General features: G+C 44.5%; 1 protein-coding gene across 2 annotated transcripts in view; it reads right to left on the reverse strand.

The window, feature by feature from the left end:
* Window positions 1–23,915, reverse strand: part of TRAPPC13 (trafficking protein particle complex subunit 13) — an 82,901-nt gene that overhangs the window by 25,973 nt on the left and 33,013 nt on the right. For both annotated transcript variants that reach the window (XM_068096700.2, XM_068096708.2), the window contains exons 6-8: window positions 19,298–19,370; window positions 18,936–18,980; window positions 14,355–14,372 (exon numbers count right to left, since the gene is read on the reverse strand). In XM_068096700.2, the coding sequence (XP_067952801.1) occupies window positions 14,355–14,372; window positions 18,936–18,980; window positions 19,298–19,370 (136 nt within the window). The remainder of the gene's footprint in view (window positions 1–14,354; window positions 14,373–18,935; window positions 18,981–19,297; window positions 19,371–23,915) is intronic.

The raw sequence follows: 23,915 nt of genomic DNA on the forward strand, positions 1-23,915 counted from the left end.
TCCCTTTCTCCGAGCTATTCTGAAATCTCTGACACACCTTCAACAGCTCTCCCTACCTCTTCCACCTCTTCCACCTCTTCCACATCTTACCCTACCCCTCCTCCCCCCTGTTCTGTATCTGATGCTCCCCCTTCCTCTTCATTAACGGTATGGACCTCAAACATCCGGGGCCTTCGTTCAAACTTAACTGATCTCTCCATACAGGTTGCTTCTGTCAAACCAGACGTGATCTGCTTAACAGAAACTTTCCTCCTTTATGATGTCTCTGATTCCTTAGTATCTCTCCCGGGCTACTCCCTCCTCCGGTATGATAGACCTGAGCCTCGTCCTGGAGGTGGGGTTGCTATCTTTATCAAAAACTCTCTTCCTCACTCGCCCTGCACTGCACTCTCTCCACCTCACCCCCAGGAATACCTCTGGCTACGGCTTCCCCTTCGCTCCCACCTCTTGTTCATATGTGTGTTGTACCGTCCACCAAACAGTGATGACTCCATCTACATCTCGCTGTCTGATAATATGGACCAACTTCTATCTACTCATCCCAACTCTCTCTTCCTCATATGTGGTGATTTCAACTGTCATCATGCCAGTTGGCTGGGTGTGGGTACCTCTCTCACCAGCCATGGCTCCTCAGCAAAGGACTTCTGCGACTCACTGGGACTGACACAATCTGTCAATTTCCCGACCCGGATCTCAGTCAACGGCACATCTTCTCTTCTGGACTTGGTTATGACTAACTTCCCTGAAAATGTCTGCTGCTCTTCTTCTGCTCCAATCGGATCATCTGATCATGTCCTTGTTAAAGTGGACATCTCTCTGACCATCCTCAGGGAGCCTGCTCAGTGTCGACGAGTCTGGCATTTCACTCAGGCCAACTGGCACGGTCTTCAAGCAGCCATCAATCATCTGGACTGGTCTCCCATCTCTACCACCTCTGACATCAACTCATCCTGGGAATTCTTCCAAAGTAAATTTCTCTCTCTCATGCACAGATTTATCCCATCTCGTCTTCAGTCGTCATACCCTTCCTCCCGTCCATGGTACACGGAATCTTGTGGTGAGGCTGTTGCCCAGAAACAACTTGCCTTTGTCTCCTGGAAAGCAAATCCAACGGAAGGAAATCTCATTTCCTTTCACAAAGCCCGAAACAAGTGTGTGTCCACCCTCAGGAGAGCCAGCAAACAATATCTCTCCGTTCTCAAGACCGAACTCTCTTATCTGTCTCCCTCTTCCAAATCCTGGTGGCGTCTGGTCAAATCCGTTTCTGGTGTTTGTTCCCCCTCCATCCCCTCCCTTACCTCAAACGGCTACACAGCTGACTCCGCACATGAAAAAGCTGAATGCCTCAACTCTGTGTTTGCCTCTAAATCTTGTGTCCCAAACCCATCCCTCTCTGTACCCACCATACCCAGTCGTACCCTGCTGCTCCTGGACTCCGTGTCCTTTCCTCCTGACAAGGTGGAAAAGTTTCTGTCAACCCTCGACTCTGATTCTGCAACTGGACCCGACGGCATCAGCCCACGGGTCCTAAAATCCTGCTCTGCCGCTCTATCTCACCCTCTCTCTGTTCTCTTCACCCTCTCTTTTGCTCAAGGTCAACTGCCATCTGCTTGGAAATCAGCCAACATCACCGCTATGCACAAAAAAGGTGCAAAAACAGATCCTAGCAACTACAGACCAATCAGCCTTCTCCCAATTATCAGCAAAGTCATGGAATCCATCATTGCTTCGGATATGAAATCTTTCCTCTTCTCCAATGGCTTGATCTCTGATCATCAATTTGGTTTCAGACCAGGTCACTCTACTCTGGACATGCTGCTTCTGCTGTCTCAACAATGGATGGAGGTCCTCAATGCCAAACAGGAAATTAGAGCTGTCTCCCTCGACATATCACGTGCCTTCGACACGGTCTGGCACCCCGATCTGCTCACCAAACTCTCCTCCTTTGGTATCCATGGAAATCTCCACGCATGGCTGGCGGACTTCCTCTCTAGTCGTCGTCAACGTGTGGCCCTGAATGGGTTTCTCTCATCTCATCTTCCTGTTCAGGCTGGAGTTCCCCAAGGCAGTATTCTGGGCCCCGTGCTTTTTCTGGTCTTCATCAATGATCTCTCTGACTCTCTTGAAAATCCTCTCTATCTCTTTGCTGATGACTCCACTCTCTGCCGCTCCATTCCTCTTCCCTCAGATCGGCAGTCTGCAGCCTCCTCACTCTCTGAAGACTTGGACAAAATCACAGACTGGTCAAACAAGTGGAACATGTCTTTCAATCCTGACAAATCTCACACTCTTACTATGTCTCTCTGAAAAGATCGACTGGACAACCCTCCCATCTACTTTCTCAACAATCCTCTCCAAGAAGTTCTGTCGCTCAAGCTTTTGGGTCTCACTATCTGCCATGATCTTTCTTGGGAAAACCACATTTCCAAGCTGGCCTCCAAAGCCAGTCGCCGACTGGGCATCCTCCATCGTGCGAAGTCCTTCCTCGGCACACCTGAGCTCCTCACCACATACAAGGCTTTCATCCGCAGTTCAATGGAATACTGTTCTCCCCTATGCGCCGGTGCTCCTGCCTCACACCTAGCTCGGCTTCACGCTGTTGAAACCAAAGCTTTCAGAATTATTGGAATCTCCCGCAATGAAGCTATCTCTGAGGGCCTTTCACTCACTCACCGCAGGCAGGTAGGTGATCTTTCTGTCTTCTACCGACTCCTCTCCGGCCTTGCACCCCCAGCTCTCTCTGTGCTCTGTCCCCCAAATATTCCTGCAGGTCGCACAAGATCTGCCAGCAACCCTCTGATGGTTAAACTGCCGAAATCTTGGCTCTCTGCTCACCTTCACTCTTTCATTCCTCTTTTCTCCTGCCTCTGGAACAAACTCCCTCACTCCCTTCAATCCCACTCCTCCCTCCAGGTCTTTAAAACAGCTGTTCACCACCATCTCTTATCTTCCCCCATCCAAAACCTTGATCTTTTCTACCCCCGCTAATTCACCCCAGATCCACCTTGTTTGAAATTCCAACTTCTTTCCTGGAAGTCCTGGCAGTGTCCATATGTTTTATACCTCTCCCACCGCCCCCTTCCCATGCCCCCCCCCCCCCCAAAGCCCTCGCCCAGATCTCTCGATGTCTCTCGGTCCCTGCTCTCAAATGTTGTGTTTGTGTCCTTCCCCCTCTCTCCCCATCTTGTCTACCGCTCCCGATGTTATATGTTTTATGTGTCGGTTTGTCTTTTTGTGTGATTAATGTTCGCTCTTTCACGAGCCTCGATCTTGTATGCAACAAAAAAAAAAAAAAAAAAAAAAAAAAAAAAAGCACACCAACAGCAGGGATGAGAGACAACATATATTGAGACGTGGAGAAGTAAGGGATGTGGGGAAAAATAAGGTCATGGGGAGGAAACACAGGTTGGAAAAGATGGATAGCCTCAAACCCTCAGGAAGGGAAAACTGGAAACTTGGAACGAGGTTTAAAGGGGGTAGAATAGATCATGGTTTTGGATGGGGGGTGACCTGAGATGGTGGTGAACAACTGTTTGAAGACCTGGAGGGAAGAGCAACATTGAAGAGAAAGTGAAAGTTTGTTCCACAAAAGGGGAAAAAGATAAACGAATGAATGGAGGTGAACAGTGATCCTGGATTTTGAGAGTTTCACCAGAAGGGGTCTGCTGGTGGACCGTGTGCATCCTGCAGAAACCTGGGGGAGACAAAGCACAGAAACAGCAGAGAGTGCAAGACCAGAAAGGAGGTGGAGGAGACCACAGACCGGTCTGTGATGCAAAAGTGAAAGGCCGATAGACTCAGCATCATCGCCAGAGATTCCAATGAACTTGAAAGCCTTGGTTTCCACAGTGTCAAGCTGAGCAAGGTGTGAGGCAGGGGAGCCAGCCCACAGGGGAGAGAACTACTCCATCATGCTGCAGATGAAAGCCGTGTAGGTGGATAGAAGTTCAGGTGTGCCAAGGAAATTCTTTTTACGACAGAGGATACCCTGTCAGCGGCTGGCTTTGGAGGCCAACTTTGAAATGTGGTTTGCCCAAAAAAGATAATGAGTGACAGCGAGACCCAGGAGATTGAATGAATGAACCTCTTCAAGAGGATTGTTAAGAAAGTAGATGGGAGTGTTAACCAGATGGTCCTTTTGAAGGAGAGATAGTGAGAATGTGTTTGACCAGGTTGTGATTTTGTTAAGGTCTGAAGAGAGGAAAGAGGCTGCAGTCTGCAAGGCTGAAGGAATAGATATGTCACAGCAGAGGGTAAAGTCATCATCAAAGAGATAAAGAGGATTTTACAGTCAGATAAATTGTTGATGAAGATTAGGAATATGATGGGGCCTAGAACACTGCCTTGCAGCATTCAAACTTTAACAGGGAGAGGAGATGAAAGTCCATTGAGAGCTACATACACATTGGCTGTGAATGTAGAGGAAGTCAGTAATCCAAGAGTGGAATTGTCCTTGGATGCCATAGGCAGAGAGTTTGGATGCAAGGTGGGATGCCAGACTATCGAAAGCACGAGATATGTCCAGAGAGACAGCCCTGATCTCATGCCTGACATTGAGGGCCTCCATCCATTGTTGAGAGAGTATAAACAGCACATCCAAGATTGAGTGACCTGGTCTGAAACCAAATTGATGTTAACATGACTACAAATGTAGTTTGAAATAAAGTTCAAAGTAGATGACAAGCAAAACTGCAACGCATTGGTTGCTCATGGAGCAGTTACAAGCAGTCACTGTCATGTGACAAATCCATTGGCTTTCGACGTTTAATGCAGAAGGGTTTTTAATAATCTTTGTGAATATGGAATAAACAGCAAGATGACTCACTAACATACCTTTTGATTCAAGATCTTACTCAGTAGCTCTTGTGGTGTCGTGATATTTCACATCACATGGCTTTCCTACCATAAAGGTACCTGTATTTCCAAGCAGAATCATTTCAGTCAAGGAAGTATTCTGGTGTGGGAAGGCATCATCCAAACCCTAAAATGAACGAGGATGATTGCGATTGAAGAAAATCTTACAGTAGCAAGTTATCATGAACAAATCTCACCCATGGTCCAGCCATTCCGCAGAGTTAAGAGACCAAACTTTTCTATACAGACAATCAATTATACAGGCCTTCAGTAAGTATTCGCACCCCTTGACTTTTTCACATATTGTTGTTAAAGCTTGTATTTAAATGGATTAAAATGAGACTTTTTTTTGTCACTGATCTACACATAATACTCCATAATGACAAAGTGGATTTTTTTTCTTTTAGATATTTTTACAAAATAATCAAAAATGAAATAAAGAAATATCTTGGTCACTATCAAGTCAAATAGTCTGTATCAGCTTTATACATCTGGCTTTGGGGAGTTTCACCCATTCTTCCTTGCAGATTTGCTCAAGCTCTGTCAAGTTGGATGGGGAGCATCAGTGAACAGCAATCTTCAAGTCTTTCCACAGATTATCAAAGGGATTCAAGTCTCGGCTTTGGCTGCGCCGCTCAAGCACTTTCACATTGTTGTTCTGAAGGTCATTCCAGTGTTGATTTGGTTGTATGCTTGGGGTCATTGTCCTGTTGGAACAAAATCTTTGCCGCAGTCCAAGATCTTTTGCACTCTGAAGCAGGTTCTCCTCAAAGATTTGCTTATATTTGGCTCCATTCATTGTTCCCTCTTTCCTTGCAAGTCTCCCAGTCCCTGCCTTTGAAAAACATTCCCATAGCATGATGCTGCCACCACCATGCTTTACGGTAAGGATGGTGTTAGATGGGTGATGAGCTGAGCTTGGCTTCCGCCAGACGTAGCACTTTGCATTCAGGCCAAAGAGTTCGATTTTCATCTCATCAGACCACAGAACACTTTACCTCATGCACAGCCTTTCACGTGCCATTTTGCATACTCTAGGTGTGCTGTCATGTGCCTTTTTCTCAGGAGTGGCTTCCATCTGGGCACTCCCATGGAGCCTAGATTTGTGCAGTGCTGCAGACACTGTTGTCCTTCTGGCAGATTCTTCCATATCAGCCAAGGAACTCTGTAGTTCTGTCAGAGTGATCATTTGGTTCTTGTTCACCTCCTAGGACCCAGACCAAGGTCCTTCTTGCCCGGTTGCTCAGTTTGGTCGGACGCCCAGCTCTAGGTACAGTCTGAATAGTTCCATATTCTCTCCATTTCCTAACGATGGAGCTCACTGTGCTCTTGGGAACATTCAACACTCTAGAAGTTGTTTTATACCCTTCGCCAGGACTATGCCACCTCACAATTCTATCTCGGAGTTCTACGGACAGTTCCTAGGACTTCATGGTAGAGTTTCTGCTCTGACATGCACTGTCAACTGTGGGACCCTATATAGAAAGGTGTATATCTTTCTAAATAATGTCCACTCTATTGAATTGGCCACAGGTGGACTCAATCAAGTTGTAGAGACATCTTGAGGATTATCAGAGGAAATTGGATGCACCTGAGCTCAATTTGGAGTGTCATAGCCAAGGGATTGCTTACTCGAGACATTTCAGCTTTTCATTTTTACTTATTTTGTAAAAATTTCGAAGAAAATTCCACTTTGACATTATGGGGTATTATGTGTAGATCAGTGAAAATAAATCTCTATTTGATCCATTTTTAATTCAGGCTGTAATATAACAAAATGTGAAAAAAGTCAAGGGGTGTGAATACTTTCTGAAGGCACTATATAACCTTCTTACGTGATAAGATTCATGTTAAACTTTCTTCAGTTTGTGCCCTCAGCAGCAAATTCAACAAACGCCTCCCCAGCTATATGCACACAATAGGATGAAGAAACAGTTGTTACGTGGTCCTCCCGGTAACTACCTGGTCTTGGTGACCCCCGGACCGTGGGAGGGACCCCGCCAGAAAGATATATGGTTTATACGCTTTCGTAACGCAATCAAGATGAATTCCGGTCAAGAAGAAACCCCACACCAAGGATCCGGAATAATCAATAATATATTCTCTGAGCAATCCACAACCATCAACAATGCACAATCAATATTACAAAGATGTAAACTCATCTATACAAACTCTAAGATGGCCATCTTATATATTCCTCACGTGAGCCCCACTCCTGACTCCCTCCGTGGTCAATGTCTCCCACAATGTCTCTCGTCTCCGCACACGGGCGGTTGAACGAACCCCGGGCGGACGTGCTCCAAACGTGCCGTCTCGTACCGGCGACAGCTGTTGCAGCGCACCTCCTTGCCAAGCAACGGGGCAAACCCAGCGCGACTTCCAACGCGCGCGAGGCCCCGAAGTGCGACCCGTACGCGTCCTTGTAGACCGGGCAAAAACCACGCGCGGTTTGCACCGCGTGCGAGGTTCAACGTGCGACCTGTACGCGGCCTTGTAGACGGGGCAGAACCCGGCGCGGTTTGCAACGCGCGCGCGGCCCAACGTGCGACCGCTTGGTTCCGTGCACGAACTCACGGGGACTTCACGTGTCAACAGGTAGTTACGCGTCCAGGTAACTCCTCTCTCGCCAAACGGGTTTCGGAACGCCTCTGTTTTCCGCGCAGCGCAAGGTCGATTCCACCCTCTGTCGTCGCGGGGCGAGGACGAAGAAGAACCGTCCTTTTTTCTCCTCGTGTCTTTTATTCTTCCGTTTCCGGCCACTTCCGTTTCCGGCCACTTCCGTTTCCGGCCACTCCCTCCGAAGGGCTCCTGGCCCTCCAACCACAACAACTACACCACAACTTAATATACTACACACGGATAAGCAAAGACCTGAATGGTAATTCACATACATTCCATAAATATGTAACACTCCCCCCCTTCAAGAAAGAAAGTTTGAACCCAGCGAAAACTTTCTTTGCCGGCCAATTTGGAGAAACAAACCAGATAACTCAACCCTCTGACTTTGACCGTCCGTATCTTGGGAATGAAGGTTAAGGGTTGATCAAAGATCCAAAGTTAAGCAACTCGATAGCACTTTTTCCGGGAGGCCAAGCCGAGTATTCACTACATGGATGCCTTTAGGAACGCGGAGTTCACGGTTAGTCCGTGCAGGAAGGTTCTCTACATGGGCGCCTTGAGGAACGTGGAGTTCACGGTTAGTCCGTGCATGAAAGTTCACTACCTGGACGCCTTTAGGAACGGCGTTCACGGTTAATTCGTGTAGGAATCTTGGCTCGGCGGCTCCGCCGCCTTCAGTGCTTCAACTTCTCAGAACTTCCCTAATAATTAGGGTGGGACCACTGGTCCCTGTAGTCCCATGAATAGCGGTCTCCTTCTCGGCTACCACCAAAACTACCGCCCAGTTGTCCTCTCCTGTAGACCTCTCGACGCCTACGAAATGCTTTCCCTACTGTTATGGTCCGACCCTCCAAATCCTTGCCATTCCAATTCTTCTCTGCCTCTCTGGCGTCTTTTGTGCTGGCAAACGTGACAAAGCCGAACCCTCTTGACTGTTGCGTTTCCCAGTCTCTTATCAACCGCACTTCCACCAGCGGCCCATATCTGTTGAAGGCAGAGGTCAGAACTTCTTCCTCTGTTTTGAAGTTCAGTCCCCCTACAAATAACTTGGCACTTTTGTCGCCATCCCGAGCTGGTGTGGCGTTATTTTCCCTGCTGGGCTCTTTACCAACCCTCAGGTTACCATAAACTTGACCCCCGGCCAAATCATTCCCGATAACCACAGATACACCCTCTACAGGAAGCGTGGCTTGTAAACCGACGGTGACCGGTCCTGACACCAAATCGGACTCCAAATGGATGACATGAAGGGGAGCACTAACACCGCCCCCGATCCCCTGTAAACGAACACTATCCCCCGTTGCCGTCTCCTCGGACCATGGCAAAATGCCTTCAAGCATTAAAGATTGATGTGCCCCTGTGTCCCTCAATATCCTAACCGGTTTCCGGGTAGTCGAGGCTCCATCCCGTGACACAAACCCCTCTGAAATAAATGGTTGGTAACCCTTTTGATGGCGATTTCTCACAATGGCCATTGCGTTTGGAGTCGTAGTAGTCGGACTCCGCTCTGGGTCTTCGCTTTTCATGCGGTAACAACTGGACATCAAGTGTCCAGGTTTCTTGCAAAAAGCGCAAGTAGGCCCGGAGGAAAAACTTGTGGTCTGCCTCGGGCCCCCCGAACTATAAGTTTGTCTTGGGCCCTCATCCCTCCGATTTCGAACCGGTGGGGTATCATAGTTGTCCCCATAATCATCTCGAGGCCGCCGCCATGTATGGTCGTTCTCCGCACCTGCTGTTCCCCACCTCCCCTGCGGAGATCTAGGCGAGGAGTTAGGTTCGTGGACCCCTATTCGGTGGGTTAAGGCATAATCATCTGCCATGGTGGCTGCGTCCCACAACTTTGGTACCTTCTTTTCCTGCAGGTACACTTTGATGTCCTCGTGGACACACTGCTGGAATTCCTCCACCAGGATCAAGTCCCGCAATTTCTCGAAGTCTTTCCCGACTCCTTTTGACTCACACCACCGATCAAACATGTTTTCTTTCACTCTGGCAAACTCCACATGGGTCTCACTCTCCCTCTTCCTGGCATTCCTGAATTTTTGCCTGTAAGCTTCCGGAACCAACTCATAGGCCTTGAGGATGTGCTTCTTCAGTACCTCATAATCTGCACATTGGTCCATTGGTAGCGCCGAATAAATTTCCTGAGCTTTCCCCACCAGCACACTTTGCACGAGTATGGTCCAGGCCTCCTCCGGCCAGTTTAATTGTCGAGCCACTTTCTCAAAGTGTGGAAAAAATTTCGCGACTTCTTTTTCACTGAACGGTGGAACCAGCCTCACATGTCTGCCCACATCCCAGGTTTTCTGGTTAGGTGTCGACCCCGTCAGCAAGGGTGGTGCCTCTCCCCGTTCTCTCATTAACTCCAGCTCCTTGAATTTGATTTCTTGCTGAAGCTCCATGTCACGTTCCTTTAATTCCCTTTCCGCTTTTCTCTCCTCTGCTTCGAGGTCCCTTGCAGCTCTCCTTTCCTCTGCTTGTTCCTTTTCTCTTCTTTCCTGGAGTTCTCTTTCCACTCTCCTTTCCTCGGTTCTTTCTTGTGCTGTTTTCTCTTCCAACCTTTCTTGGAGTTCTCGTTCCACTCTCCTTTCCTCTGCTTGTTTCTCTTCTCTCCTCGCTTCTGCTTTCCTTTCTTCTTCTTTTAACCTTTCCTGGAGTTCTCGTTCCACTCTCCTTTCCTCCGCTTGTTTCTCTTCCCTCCTCTCTTCTGCTTTCCTTTCTTCTTCTTTAATCCGTTCCTGGCTCCGTAATTGCAACTCCAGTTTCCGGAGCTCAACGTCTTCTGGTTCTTCGGGTAGCCACTCCCAGGCTAACTCGTCCCATTTTCCTAATCCCACCATAGATTGTATCACCGTGGCCTGCAACTCTGCCTTCCTCAAATTAGTTCGGACCTCCAAGTTAAAATGTTTGGCCAATTTCAAGAGGTCCGACTTTAGCAACGCTCGGAACTGTGCCTCACTCGGTGTTACCCCAAAGTTCTGTGCCACAAACGCCATGGTGCCTATCGTTAACACCTGTTAACCTTCACCCAAGACTTTACCCCAATTTCTCAAAAAAAAAAATATTTACCAATTAATAATTAATTAATAAATTTTAATTAATAAAAAATATTATTATTTTATTATTTTATACAATTTTAAATCCCGGACGTAGACCCAATTGCGAAACCGCAAATCGTAATTTGGACGAGCCCCCAATTCTGTTACGTGGTCCTCCCGGTAACTACCTGGTCTTGGTGACCCCCGGACCGTGGGAGGGACCCCGCCAGAAAGATATATGGTTTATACGCTTTCGTAACGCAATCAAGATGAATTCCGGTCAAGAAGAAACCCCACACCAAGGATCCGGAATAATCAATAATATATTCTCTGAGCAATCCACAACCATCAACAATGCACAATCAATATTACAAAGATGTAAACTCATCTATACAAACTCTAAGATGGCCATCTTATATATTCCTCACGTGAGCCCCACTCCTGACTCCCTCCGTGGTCAATGTCTCCCACAATGTCTCTCGTCTCCGCACACGGGCGGTTGAACGAACCCCGGGCGGACGTGCTCCAAACGTGCCGTCTCGTACCGGCGACAGCTGTTGCAGCGCACCTCCTTGCCAAGCAACGGGGCAAACCCAGCGCGGCTTCCAACGCGCGCGAGGCCCCGAAGTGCGACCCGTACGCGTCCTTGTAGACGGGGCAAAAACCACGCGCGGTTTGCACCGCGTGCGAGGTTCAACGTGCGACCCGTACGCGGCCTTGTAGACGGGGCAGAACCCGGCGCGGTTTGCAACGCGCGCGCGGCCCAACGTGCGACCGCTTGGTTCCGTGCACGAACTCACGGGGACTTCACGTGTCAACAGGTAGTTACGCGTCCAGGTAACTCCTCTCTCGCCAAACGGGTTTCGGAACGCCTCTGTTTTCCGCGCAGCGCAAGGTCGATTCCACCCTCTGTCGTCGCGGGGCGAGGACGAAGAAGAACCGTCCTTTTTTCTCCTCGTGTCTTTTTTTCTTCCGTTTCCGGCCACTTCCGTTTCCGGCCACTTCCGTTTCCGGCCACTCCCTCCGAAGGGCTCCTGGCCCTCCAACCACAACAACTACACCACAACTTAATATACTACACACGGATAAGCAAAGACCTGAATGGTAATTCACATACATTCCATAAATATGTAACACAGTCAATGTGAAACACCCTTTTTTAAACTGAAACTTTTTGAAACTACTCCACTGACAAAATACCTAATCTGGATACACAAAGCATTAACTCGGTTATGAAATTAATTTCCATAGAACTCTTTGCAACATCTTCAAGCATCAATAAGATGAAGATGTCAAAACATTCCATGAGCTATTGGAGGCATGCATGAGCTATAGGAGGTGCAAAAGTAACTTCAACATAATGCACAAACAGCAAATTGAGAGCTTTGTATCTGAATACATGAAAATGGCTTTTTCTTCATTCATTGAACAATCATCAGTGTACTTGATGATGTCACGAAAATCAATACAAGTGCAAAGAATATATTTTGTACGTGTGTGAAACTTAAAGGGGAGTGTCGTTGAAGCTGAAGTGAAGGGAAAGGTGTATGCTGCATGTGTGAGAAGTGTTATGATTTATGAGAGCGAGACATGGGTAATGAACGTAGAACAGCAACGAAGGCTGGAAAGGGTGGAAATGCAAATGGTTCGTTGGATGTGTGGAGTATCGTTGAGAGAGAGGAAGACAAATGATGAATTGTGAAAGATGATGGGAATAGAGCCTGTGATGGATGCTGTGAAGAGAAACAGGTTGAGATGGTTTGGTCATGTGTTGAGGAAGGATGAAAGTGACTGGTTGAGAAGAATGATGGAAATGAATGTAGAAGGAAGTAGAAGACGGGGAAGACCGAGAAAGACTTGGCTAAAGATGGTCGAAGAAGAAATGCGGGCAAGGGGGTTAACAAGGGGAGATGCAGAAAATAGGGCAAAATGGAAAAGATTGTCATGGGGACCGCAAGGCTAACCCCCGCTCTTGCAGGGAAAATGGCCTTAAAATGCCTGTTGTGTGTTCAAAATATAAAATTCAATTGAGGTCAAGTAGTTCCTCGATCATAGACCGACATATGTAGATAGACAAAGTAAACTAATTGCTTAACCCCCTTCTGGCTTTGCGTGCATGGGGTAATAATTTTATTTTTGCATTAAACTGCTTTGGATTTCTGTAGATGGCAATACCAAAACAATAGGTATGTCGGAGATAAGTCATCGACGAAGTTCCTTATTAAAAGTCCACGTTTGTTGGCTTGCCTATTTTACCAGTCAATGAAAGATGATGGAATAATTACTCTATTAGTCAGGTTCACTATGTCAATAAATTATATTTCGTTCAAAATCATGGTAGATTAGCAAACCTATACATTTTTGAAAAGGTTATAGCATAAGGAAACTAAAAATCAATGTTTACATTTGGAGAGATACCTGTATGGCGGCCATTTTGGATTTTCAAAATGGCCACTTTAAATACATATTTTGTTCTATTTCTGCCTCTAATTACCCTAAAAACTTTTTAAAATATACTAAACCTATATTTTCAGGGACAAGGAATCCAATGAAAGTATCAAATTAGTGCTATGGGGAATGGTAAGACACGAATCAAAGGTTTTGAATTGCAAAATACTGTCTTTATATTCGCGATAAGTTGCATAATCAAATACATGTTATCATTTTGTACAGGCAGTTAATAACATCAAAATGTGTCACAATAATTCATATCACCAAACATACACAGGCAGTCAGCAAAATCATATAAACACATGCAGTCAGTATAACTTCACATCTACACAGGCAGTCAATGACAAAATATACACAGGCAGTCAATAGCATCAAACATACACGATTACAGAATATGCCATTTAGAGTTCGTCATCACTGTCCTGTGTGTCGTATCCGACAATATAGTCCGCATCGTTTTCACAGTCCGTTCCACACAAGCAAAGGTCGGTCAAATTGATTGGCAAATCGAATTGGTCGAATGGTCGATCGAATCGAATTCGATGAATCGAATCGAATCGATCGAATTGGTCGAATGGTCGAATGGTCGATCGAAGCGATTGGTCGAATGGTCGAATTGGTCGAATGGAATTGGTCGATTGGTCGAATTGGTCGAATTGGTCGAATCGAATTGGTCGGAATTGGCAAATGTAAACATTGATTTTCAGATTTTCCATGTAATAACGTTTCCAAAAATGTATAGGTTTGCTAATCTACCATGATTTTGAACGAAAAAACATAGTGAACCTGACTATATGTTCCACAAGGCTCCTTTTAAAAGAATGCTTGCCACTAACACCCAACAACCCACTCCCCACCAAGCCACACCCACACCCACACCCCACCACACCTCCACCTCATCCCATATCTTGCCAAAAAATAAATAATAAAAACACAGCAAAAAAACATCCAAATTAACCAATCAATTTTTCGGGGGGGGGGGGGGTTCAGCATTGTTCTAGGTGTATTATTAGGACAGTTAAGTGTCCCGAGTTTAATTACTTTATGAAGCCAAGATTGTTAAATTTGGGACAATAACATTCATGTCTACTTGTCGGCATTGCAACAACATAAGCAAACATTTTTACTTGACTACCCCTTTTAATAACATTTTGAGATTGGACTGCAGGGCTGAAAGAAGTTAGGGGTAGAAGCACCATGCCGACCGACCGCACACAGCAATCTGGCCATCCCAACAGCAAAGCGTGAGTGTATACAAGTTGATTAGTGCGAGGGTGGGACAGAATAACTGCTCAACATGAGTTCATCGTGCACACCAAACAGATGCGTTAGCAGGGAGAAAATAGCGATGAAAAAAGAAAGAAAGAAAATAAGCAACCAAAACATAATTACCACAGCACCAAACTCATCCTATAAAACAAGGAGAACAAAAAAAGGAAATCAATGTGAGAATTGACTTTGAAAAATAAAACCATAAAGAATTTAAAGCAAGTGGCCACACGTCACATTTACATTCGTTCAGAGTAACGCTACTCATTAAACGCTACAGAGTAACGCTACTTTTCCCGACTTTGGGAAAAAGATAACTTTGGGATTACTGTTTTGCAAGGATCACTTTTGCCCTCACCGAGGTTAAAATGCCCTCTGCTGGATGACATAGAGGCCACTGTGTAATTGAATGAATAAAATCCAAAATAGCAAGTTCCGTATTGATTTGCTTCAGTATTCATTTGCCTTGGATTGAGAAATCAAAACAAAGTGGAAATATTTCACAGCCTAGGATACTTAAGTAACGAACACAACATTCAAACTTCCCCAACTTAAACATGAGTTCAGGACAACAATGTCCTGAAGGTCACCCCAAACTTCAGGCAACTTAGAATATTTCTTGACAGTAACGAGTATCATCTGATGGCCTGTAATATATTTACAACAGTAACTAAACTTTCAGGATCTACTTTCCGATGGCAGAACTTACTGTCAAGTTAGCAACCTCTTTAATTTATGCCGGCAAATTTCACCTGCTCTTTCAGGCCACTTTAAGGGAGGGATTGGAGGGGTGGGATGGGGTTGCTGCCCAACAGGGTCACAATTTGTACACGAGAAACATGATCCTATTATTTAAAAAACAAGGAGCTGATAGTCTGATACTCCAGGTGCCCCACCTTTGGTTGGTATGAGGAATAGATCTGTGTAATATGAAAGCTAAATCTTGAAAGGTTTTTGAAATATCGCGTACACACGCGGCTACTGAGATGGTTGCCATGGCAAAATAATTCAGCCAATTACAGCCATGATCTAATCAGGTTGAGATAATGCCATGAGGAAGAGATATCTACAATATTTTTAATAAATTTACATACCCCTTGTAAAGGAAAGAGGAGAAGTATAAATATGAATGCTAAATTTTCAACAGTTTTTGTGTACGCAAAAGTACATGGACAGATGATCGGTCGGTCGGCCAGAGCTCCCATCTCTGACCTTGTCGGATGGGCTGGGGAACAAAAAAACATTTTGAAAATACAAAAACAGCACGTTATTAAAAACATTATGGTAATCCTTGAAAATGTTAAATTATGGAAAAGTTCAGGGCTTTTATTCATATCCACTTCTCGGAAGGGGGCCACCATTTCTAACGTGCCTCAAAAAATGTGTTTTGTTGCAAATTTCAAAAGGCAACTTGAAAACAACATTTTTTAGCAACTTTTGCCATATCACATGAATGAGTGGCATGACACCTGATCTCCAGATTCATCGCAACTCATCTCTCAACAGTATCAGGCTTATCGTCCAGCCAGCAATATTCCTACAGTCACTGAAGCCACAAACATCTGCACATAATAGGCCTGACATGGTGAATTTATTTTATTTATGTGGCATCAAGTTTTGTTGCACCCTCAGAGAATATTCTGTGAGAAACTCACAGGAGGAGCAGGGGGGCAGCGTCAATATACTAAAATATGCAATTTGGTGTCTGTCTATCTGTCTATTGGACGGAGATACATTCGGTTGTTACTCATTCAATTGCAACCAAACTTGATAGGGGAAACTATGGTGTTACACCATGGAGGTTGTAGCGATTTAACTTTCACATCCCCTCCCCCTCTCCCAACCCAAAGGGGTTTTCCCCCACCAAGGGGATTGTATGGTGAGATGTATAGCCGTATTAAAATAGCTTATCATGGCGTGTCATGGAAAACCTTTACCAGAAGTTAAAAAAATATTATAAAACACAAACACATATGATTACCTTTTTAAAGAGTCACTAGCGCTGTTTAACACTAAAACTGAAAGTAATTTGGAGGAATGCTGACATCCGTGAGGAAATTTCTGCTTATCGTGTCGACGAATACACCTGAACGAAGATCTACTCGAGTTTATATACCCCACCATGGTTAACAACATGACCCTGACGCTTCAATGGCGTTTTTCATGGCATTTTGCGTGGTGTTTTCCCCAAGGCCATTTCTAATAACAAAAGTAATAACAACATTAATGATAATAGCATAATATGAATGTTATTACAAAACAATATCCCTCCCCACCCAAAGGACTATATGGTCCCACACCCATGCTCCAAATGTCACGATGAAGAAGAGGAAACCCCTTGTGGAAGTAGGAATCCATTAGACCGTTTGTCGTGGAAGAGTGTATCTTTGTTCCCGTGACAAGGAGTGGGGTTATGTTAATTAGTTGGGGATTAATGGTAAATCCCCTGTATGTAATCACCTCTGTACTTTTCTCCTTGTTCCTTATGACAATGCAGCACACACACATATAGCCAGACAATCGGCAGGCAAATAAACACCAAATAAAAGTAACCATAACAGGACATTATTCAACTACCGCTGGTGCCACAGCCGCCACATCAAGTAGGCAGGTCCGTGAGACCATGCCCCGAAGAGCAGTGATTGGTTAGGACAGTCATTGAATGAGGAGATGGACTCGCTGGTTGGAGTAGGCGCGGGCGGCGTTGGACGACATAAGAGCACTGCGAACAAAAGACTGTGTTCCGACATTTTCTGCCTCTTTTTTCTTGGGTCCTGGCTTTGGTGGCGAGCAGTCGTGTCCCGACATTTTCTCTCTCTCTCTGGGCTGGCCTCCATAGCGAACGGTCAATAGTTACTTTCTCTTGCGTTGGGGCAGTCTTCACGACCAGTCACATTTTATAGCGCTCTTGAGCGAGGGACAGTGGGCGGTTTGGACGATCGTGAGGAGGGGCGGCCACAGCTCAAGGACACTGGTGCGCTTGGCCGTAGCTTTGTGACACGACCGAGGGCTGTGCTGAGTGAACCGGAGAGACGTCGGTGCGTCGTCTGGGTGCTGTGTGGAGCAGATGGCGAGTGGACGGGCGCGGCATGCTCACTTCACGCTCGGCGGCTAGAGGAAAGAACTGTGCACGGAGGCCTGTGTTTTCCCACTCGGGATCTGTGACGATTCCCAGCAGGGTTCAAGAGCCGCTCGGAGCTAAGTACACTACATTTTTACTTTCGTTCTTTTATATTTCCCCTTGTGTTGTATACGAGTCTGTGTGGGGGCGCTCCATTTAGGAATATTAGGGGTTCGAGGATCTACTCCAGTGTGAAGATCGAGGATCTAGAAGATCTACTCTTTAGCCTTCTTTTTTTGTGGCATTTCTTTCAATACCACCGTTTAGAGGCCATTTTTCCCCGCAAAGCGGGGGGTTGGCCTTTTCGGGGACCGTGGTAGTTGTTGTTTTTTTTTTGGTTTTTTTTTTTTTTGGTCCCCTTTTTGAAGCAATGTTTTACGGCCGGATGCCCTTCCTGACGCCAACCCTTTTTGCCGCCTTCAACGACAAACAGGGAATTACCAGTGAACTGGTACTCAATTAGCCGACCTCGGAAGGATGACAGGCTGAGTCAACCCCCCTGGCATTAATTCGGCGATCGACCGAGATTCGAACCCAGGATCCTAGGATCCTAAGCCGGCACCCTAGCCACTAGCCCAACACCAGGGATCCAGATTCCAGATCAGGGATCAGGGATCCGCTAGCCCAACACCAGGGATCCAGATTCCAGATCAGGGATCAGGGATCCAGATCAGGGATCCAGATCCAGGGATCCAGACACCAGATTTCTTTCAATAAAGCTGGTATTTTTGTATTACAATTCCGTGCTGGTTAAATTTATTATTACAGGGTTGAAGACGTCCAGTGGGGTCCGTGAAGGTAAGAGCCTCGTTACTCTTCGCTGCCTCATTTCCCCCGCACGTATTAACTCTGTCATCATTGACTGAATGCCTCGGAGTGTTAAGCTTGCTCGACTAATCCGTCCCCAGGGGTGTTCACCCCGGGAACGCGACACTATCTTTAGTCAGCGGAATAACTTCATTGACCTTGCATTTGAGAGTTAAGACTTCATTACTGGTACCTGGCTCCATCAGTGGTTAAAATTCCTCTGCCCATACAAAGCACAAACTCATTCAGCCATGAATAAACTTTGGCAGAAGGATCCCGGTCAGATCAAAGACGTTATATAAGAAAAATCTGGCGAGGACTTACCGTTTGCAGCACAAGTCGAAATGCCTTGATTTTTAATTTACTGTTGAATGAACGAAGGCTACAACAACCTATGAAGACGTGCATTCCTCAAATTTTCTGTGGTGCATACCAATGTGAAGTAGTATTGAAATAGTATCTCTATAACTTCTGAAACAAGTTTTGTTAATGTGCGCCAGTCTTTGGGGTGAAATAGTTTCAATGTTATGAAGTTCAAATCGATGATTTTATATCAGCAAGTTTGAAACATTTGATTTCAAGGAATAAGGAAGACTCATATCAAAACAGAAAATATCCCACTTCAACAATACAACACTGTAAACAAGGTATCCCCAATCCAACTATACTTCAATGGCCATGACATTTAAAATTTAGCATACCAAAAAAAACAATAATAAAGAAGAAGATATGTAATGAAAATGAAAACATTCTTTAATTGTAAACTAAGCACTCACCCCTGCATTGTAGAACTTCGTTTTAACCTCCAAAGGTTTGAGGACCTGCACAATACATTTTTACAAACATGACATTTGTACATTAAAGTAATTTCCCAATGAAGTGATGACAGCAAACAATGAAGAGATACATTAGTATTAGTGAAGAAAAAAAAAAATAGGAATTTAAAATATTTAATGTTATTTTAGTTTTATTCATCATTTTGCAGGTGTCCGTTATTTGATATTCTTTTATTTGATAAATTCAAACATCAATTAAAGAAAACAATTAAAAGTGGAAATCCACAAATATCGGAATCTGTCCATCTGGATGAAACAAATAAATTATGTGCTCAAGTATAGGAAATCAATGGGAAAGAAACCTGAAATTTGAAGAACTTCCGGAAATACATCTTTTCACCAGCCTGCGTCGTGTAACTCACAGCACACACCAAACTGCCAAAGAGTAATCATAACATTTATCATTTCTTTAGCATAGCAAAAGAAAAACACAAAAATAAAGAATATATAAGCTAATAAAGAAGAAGAATAAATGATATGTATATATATATATATATATATATATATATATATATATATATATATATATATATATATATATATATATATATATGGTGAGTCAAAAGTAGCGCCCAATTTCTGTTTATATGTATATATATATTTCTGTCAGTTGAATGTTTGTTTGACATTTGTATTACAGTGTACAAGAAGGTATAAATAAATGAATGACATGTTTATCTAACCATTTAGACCTTACACTCCCCAGACGCTTACTTATAACGCTCCTTATAACGCTTAAGACTCCTTATAACGCTCTCCAGACCTTACACCTCCAGATTTCTTTCTTTGGGGGCTCATGAAAGACCTTGTTTATCGTGAAAAGCCTCGTACCATTCAGGAATTGAAGGCTCAAATCACTGCAAAGTTTGAGGAAATTGATATCGAACTCTGCAAGCGTGTGTGCCACTCTGTGCCTGCTCTGCTGCAATTATGCATCGATCACGAGGGAGGGCACTTTGAAAATTGCAAGTAAAACAGCTTGGTACACTTCCGTAATAATTTTCCCCCGAATAAATGGTTAGATAAACATGTCATTCATTTATTTATACCTTCTTATACACTGCAATACAAATGGCAAACAAACAATCAACTGACAGAAATATATATATATATATCAACAGAAATCGGGCGCAACTTTTGACTCACCCTGTATATATATATATATATGAAGAAGAATAGAAGAAGAAGATATAAGTTCGACATTTCTTTCAAACTCAATAATATAAATCAGCATTTCACAAGCAACATTCCAAGATAGTCATTGGATTTAGACATTACAATAATCTCAAAAACGCACGGGATCAAAATCAATCTACCCAATGAGGGATTAAAAAAGAATTGCATGGTTACTGTAAGATTCAAAAATAATTGCATGGTTACTGTAAGATTCAAAAATAATTGTGAAGGATTGATGAATTAAAACTTAACTCTTGGTGTTTTCCAAAGCAATGGTTTAGCTGGACCGCCTGGACTTCTGTACTTGTTTCGACAAACATTTGAAAATGCGTTGACTATTCCACCTCACAAGAGCCTTTCACGGCCACCAAGTCAATTACAGATCAGGACAAGATTTCTCATCATTATTTACAACATGCCCGTGAAAAAAAAATACAAAAAAAGTTGACAATTAAAGAGTTATCTGCGATCACAAAGCGATTGCCAAGGGTTAGCCTCTCACTGCTTACCCTTGACCCATGATCCAATTATGGCTTTTTTTTTCGGACCGCCATATGACCTCGACCTTCAACATTTAGGAATAGTGTGTAAATTAAAAAAAGGTGTCCCCATCTATAACCAATCCATAAAACTCAACATCATGAAAATCCAAGGAAAAGTAATCAAGTCGTGCTCAAAAATATGTTTTTGTTACTTAGGTCACAATCCGAAAAAAGTAGGTCAAAGACACAAAACAAATATCAGGTGCACAACTTCAGTGCAGGTCCACTATTATGATGCAATAACATTTTGGAAGGCCAAGCTGTCTTTGAAATCCTGCATTGGCGAATTTGAGTGACGACAAAAAAACACGTTATTTTATTCAGATTTCCATTTCACCTTGACCTTTAACCCAGAAGAGTACAGTGTAAATTAAGCATAAATATGCCTTGATCTAGGCTATCGAGAGCGGGCAATTTCATTCTGACCTGACAGACCTTGGTCGAGTTATGGTGAAAAATGTTTAAAATGTCTATAATTGGGTCATGACCTGAAAAATTACATCAAGGTAAAAAACATGGCAACCCTGCATAGTTACGTTTGTGGGGGATAGGGATACCTTAGTCCAGGTAGATTGCATCGGTAGTGTGCTCCGACTGTCGTGAAGAAGAAGAAACCTTGATGTATCACAAGTAGGAAATTTGTGTAGACCGGATGTCGGGTGAGCTTGCATCTTCGTCCCCATCAGAGGGGTGGGGCTTGTTAATTAGCGAGAGATTATGGGTAATTAATTCCCTGTTTGTAATTGCCTCTGTAATCTTTTTCTGTGTTCCTTATGACACTGCACTACACACACCTAGTAAGAAATTGGCCATTAACCACACTAATTAAAAACCAACCGGAAACCAGGCATCAAGCACTACCGCTGATAACACCGACTTGGTGAGCGCACTGGCACAGGCAGGGCCATGAGCCACGCCTCAAAGGGCAGTGATTGGGCCGGGATTTGATTGGCACAAAGACTGGCAAGATAGGACTATGGGATTGGTGAAGCAGGCACGGATGACGTCAGAGCCTCAAGGACAAAATAGTTGAAGCGGCGGACATTTTCTCTCTTGGGTCTGGACTTTGTTGGTGAACGGTCACCGAAAAGCTCTCTCTCAGCATCGACATTTCATCTCTCCCTCAGCATCGACGTTCTCTTCGTTCTTCTCGTTCTCGACCCCATAGCGAACGGTTGCTATTGCTCTTGCACAAGGAAGCTTCATCGCGAACGGCTGTGTTCTGAGATCTTGCTGGTGGTCATGAGGAGGACAACTTGATAGTGGTCGTAAGGAGGCAGAACTGCGGGCCGGGAACTGCGGTTTTCCGTGAGGACAGGCGCAGCTGGAAGAGCGAGCTGCACACCAAGGCCGTTCGCTTCACATGCAGAGCCAGGAGTGAGCGGGCCGAGCGGGAGGCCTACTTAGCGCCAACAAGTGCGTTTTCGCGCCAAAGACGCCAGGGCCTCAGACAATCTTGACGATTCCTGATGAGACACCCCAGCCAATTTGAGTTAAGTGCCACAAACAACGCATATTTATTTTCGAATTATTTTATCCTTTGTCTGTATACGAATCTGTGTGGGGGCGCTCCAATTTAGGGATATAGTTTCATTTACTGTGCATTTTCTTTGTTACCAGCATTTTTGGTTAATAAAGCCGGCATTTTCTTGTACATTTTACACCTGTGTCGGTTGAATGAATTATTGCAGGTTTGAGGACTGCCGGTGGGATCCGTGAAGGTAAGCGCTCTTCGGTTTCTCACTCCCCCCCCCCCCCCCCTCCACCCCCACCTCCCCCACGTGTATTATCCGCTATATTTTGACTGAACGCCTCGGAGTTAAAGCTCGTTCGGAAATCCGTTTTCTTGGAAGATTTTAATCACCAGGAACACGACAATACTTTCTAATCTCATTTATTGGTTCAAAATTTAATTCAGAAAGTCCCAGCCGGATCTGAGATACAGCTTGGAAATTTTAGAAATTGTGAGTGCAGGAAAACACAAGAACAGCACTCGGTAGAGCGTATACCTCTACCAGTCTGAACCATTTACGTTTTATATCCCACTGACAGGCCGGATCAGGATATGGACTTCCAAAATCGAATTGGCTTGTTATTGTCACCTGCCCAACTAATCCACAAAGTTTCGCTTGAATCTGTCCACAGCCTTTTGAGAAATCATGCTATATATTGTTTTTGGAGCTATCACTCAATGGTGAAGAATCACTTAAAGAATTAAAAAAATTATCCTATCCGGATTTGGAGCTTCACCAAAATTGAATTGATTCGTCCTTGTGATATACACCCAAACCGTCCACCAATATACGTCCGAATCCATCCACAACTGTTTGACGACATATCCTGTTCACAGACAAACAGACAGGGGTGAAAACATAACCTCCATACACATGAGGTGGCGGAAGTAAAAAAAAAAAAAAAAAAAATTTGCTTTAGTATTCCTCGGGGTCTAAGGAACTCTGTGGAACCATTAAAAATTGGGGGCACCAATTGTAGAAACAAACCCTACAACAGCAATAAGCCTCCCCCTATCCTGTAGGGGCAGGCTTAATAAAGACAAACACCACGAAAGTGATGAGACTAATGTGTGATGAGGCGTCATGTGGATAGACATTTTAATTGACCAGTGTGTGTGTGTGTGTGTGTGTGTGTGTGTGTGTGTGTGTGTGTGTGTGTGTGTGTGTGTGTGTGTGTGTGTGTGTGTGTTATCTCTATTTGCGGGTTTCAGGAGGTGGAACAGAGTCCTCCAAGACCCAACGTATCCAAGGGCTCTTTTCAGGATCGTCACCGAACCCCAGATTGCCTCCAGTTTTAGTTAATTTGTGGTAATATTCCCGGGGATGGTTTTCAAAATCTGTGAGGTTCTTCTTTATCATTCCTGTTGCTCCAATTATTACTGGTACAATTTCAATGTTCTTCCGCTTCCAAGATCTCCAGACCTCATTTTTGAGGTCCTGGTATTTGGTCATTTTCTTGATTTCTGGGATGTTTAGGCCAAAATCGCTGTGTACTGATATCTCGATCAGCAATGCTGTCTTTTCCTTTTTGTTCCTGAGTACAATGTCCGGACGCAATGCTTTGTTTTCTATGTTCACGCTCGATGGAATCATCAGGTCGCATGTGAGCATGTCATCCTCATTTTCAATGAGTGCCCTTGGTGTGTGTGTGTGCGCGTGTGTGCGTGTGTGTGCGTGTGTGTGTTATT

The sequence above is a fragment of the Myxine glutinosa genome, chromosome 1 (genome assembly GCF_964187855.1).
Source record: "Myxine glutinosa chromosome 1, kmMyxGlut1.1, whole genome shotgun sequence".
Classification (NCBI taxonomy): Eukaryota; Metazoa; Chordata; class Myxini; order Myxiniformes; family Myxinidae; genus Myxine; species Myxine glutinosa.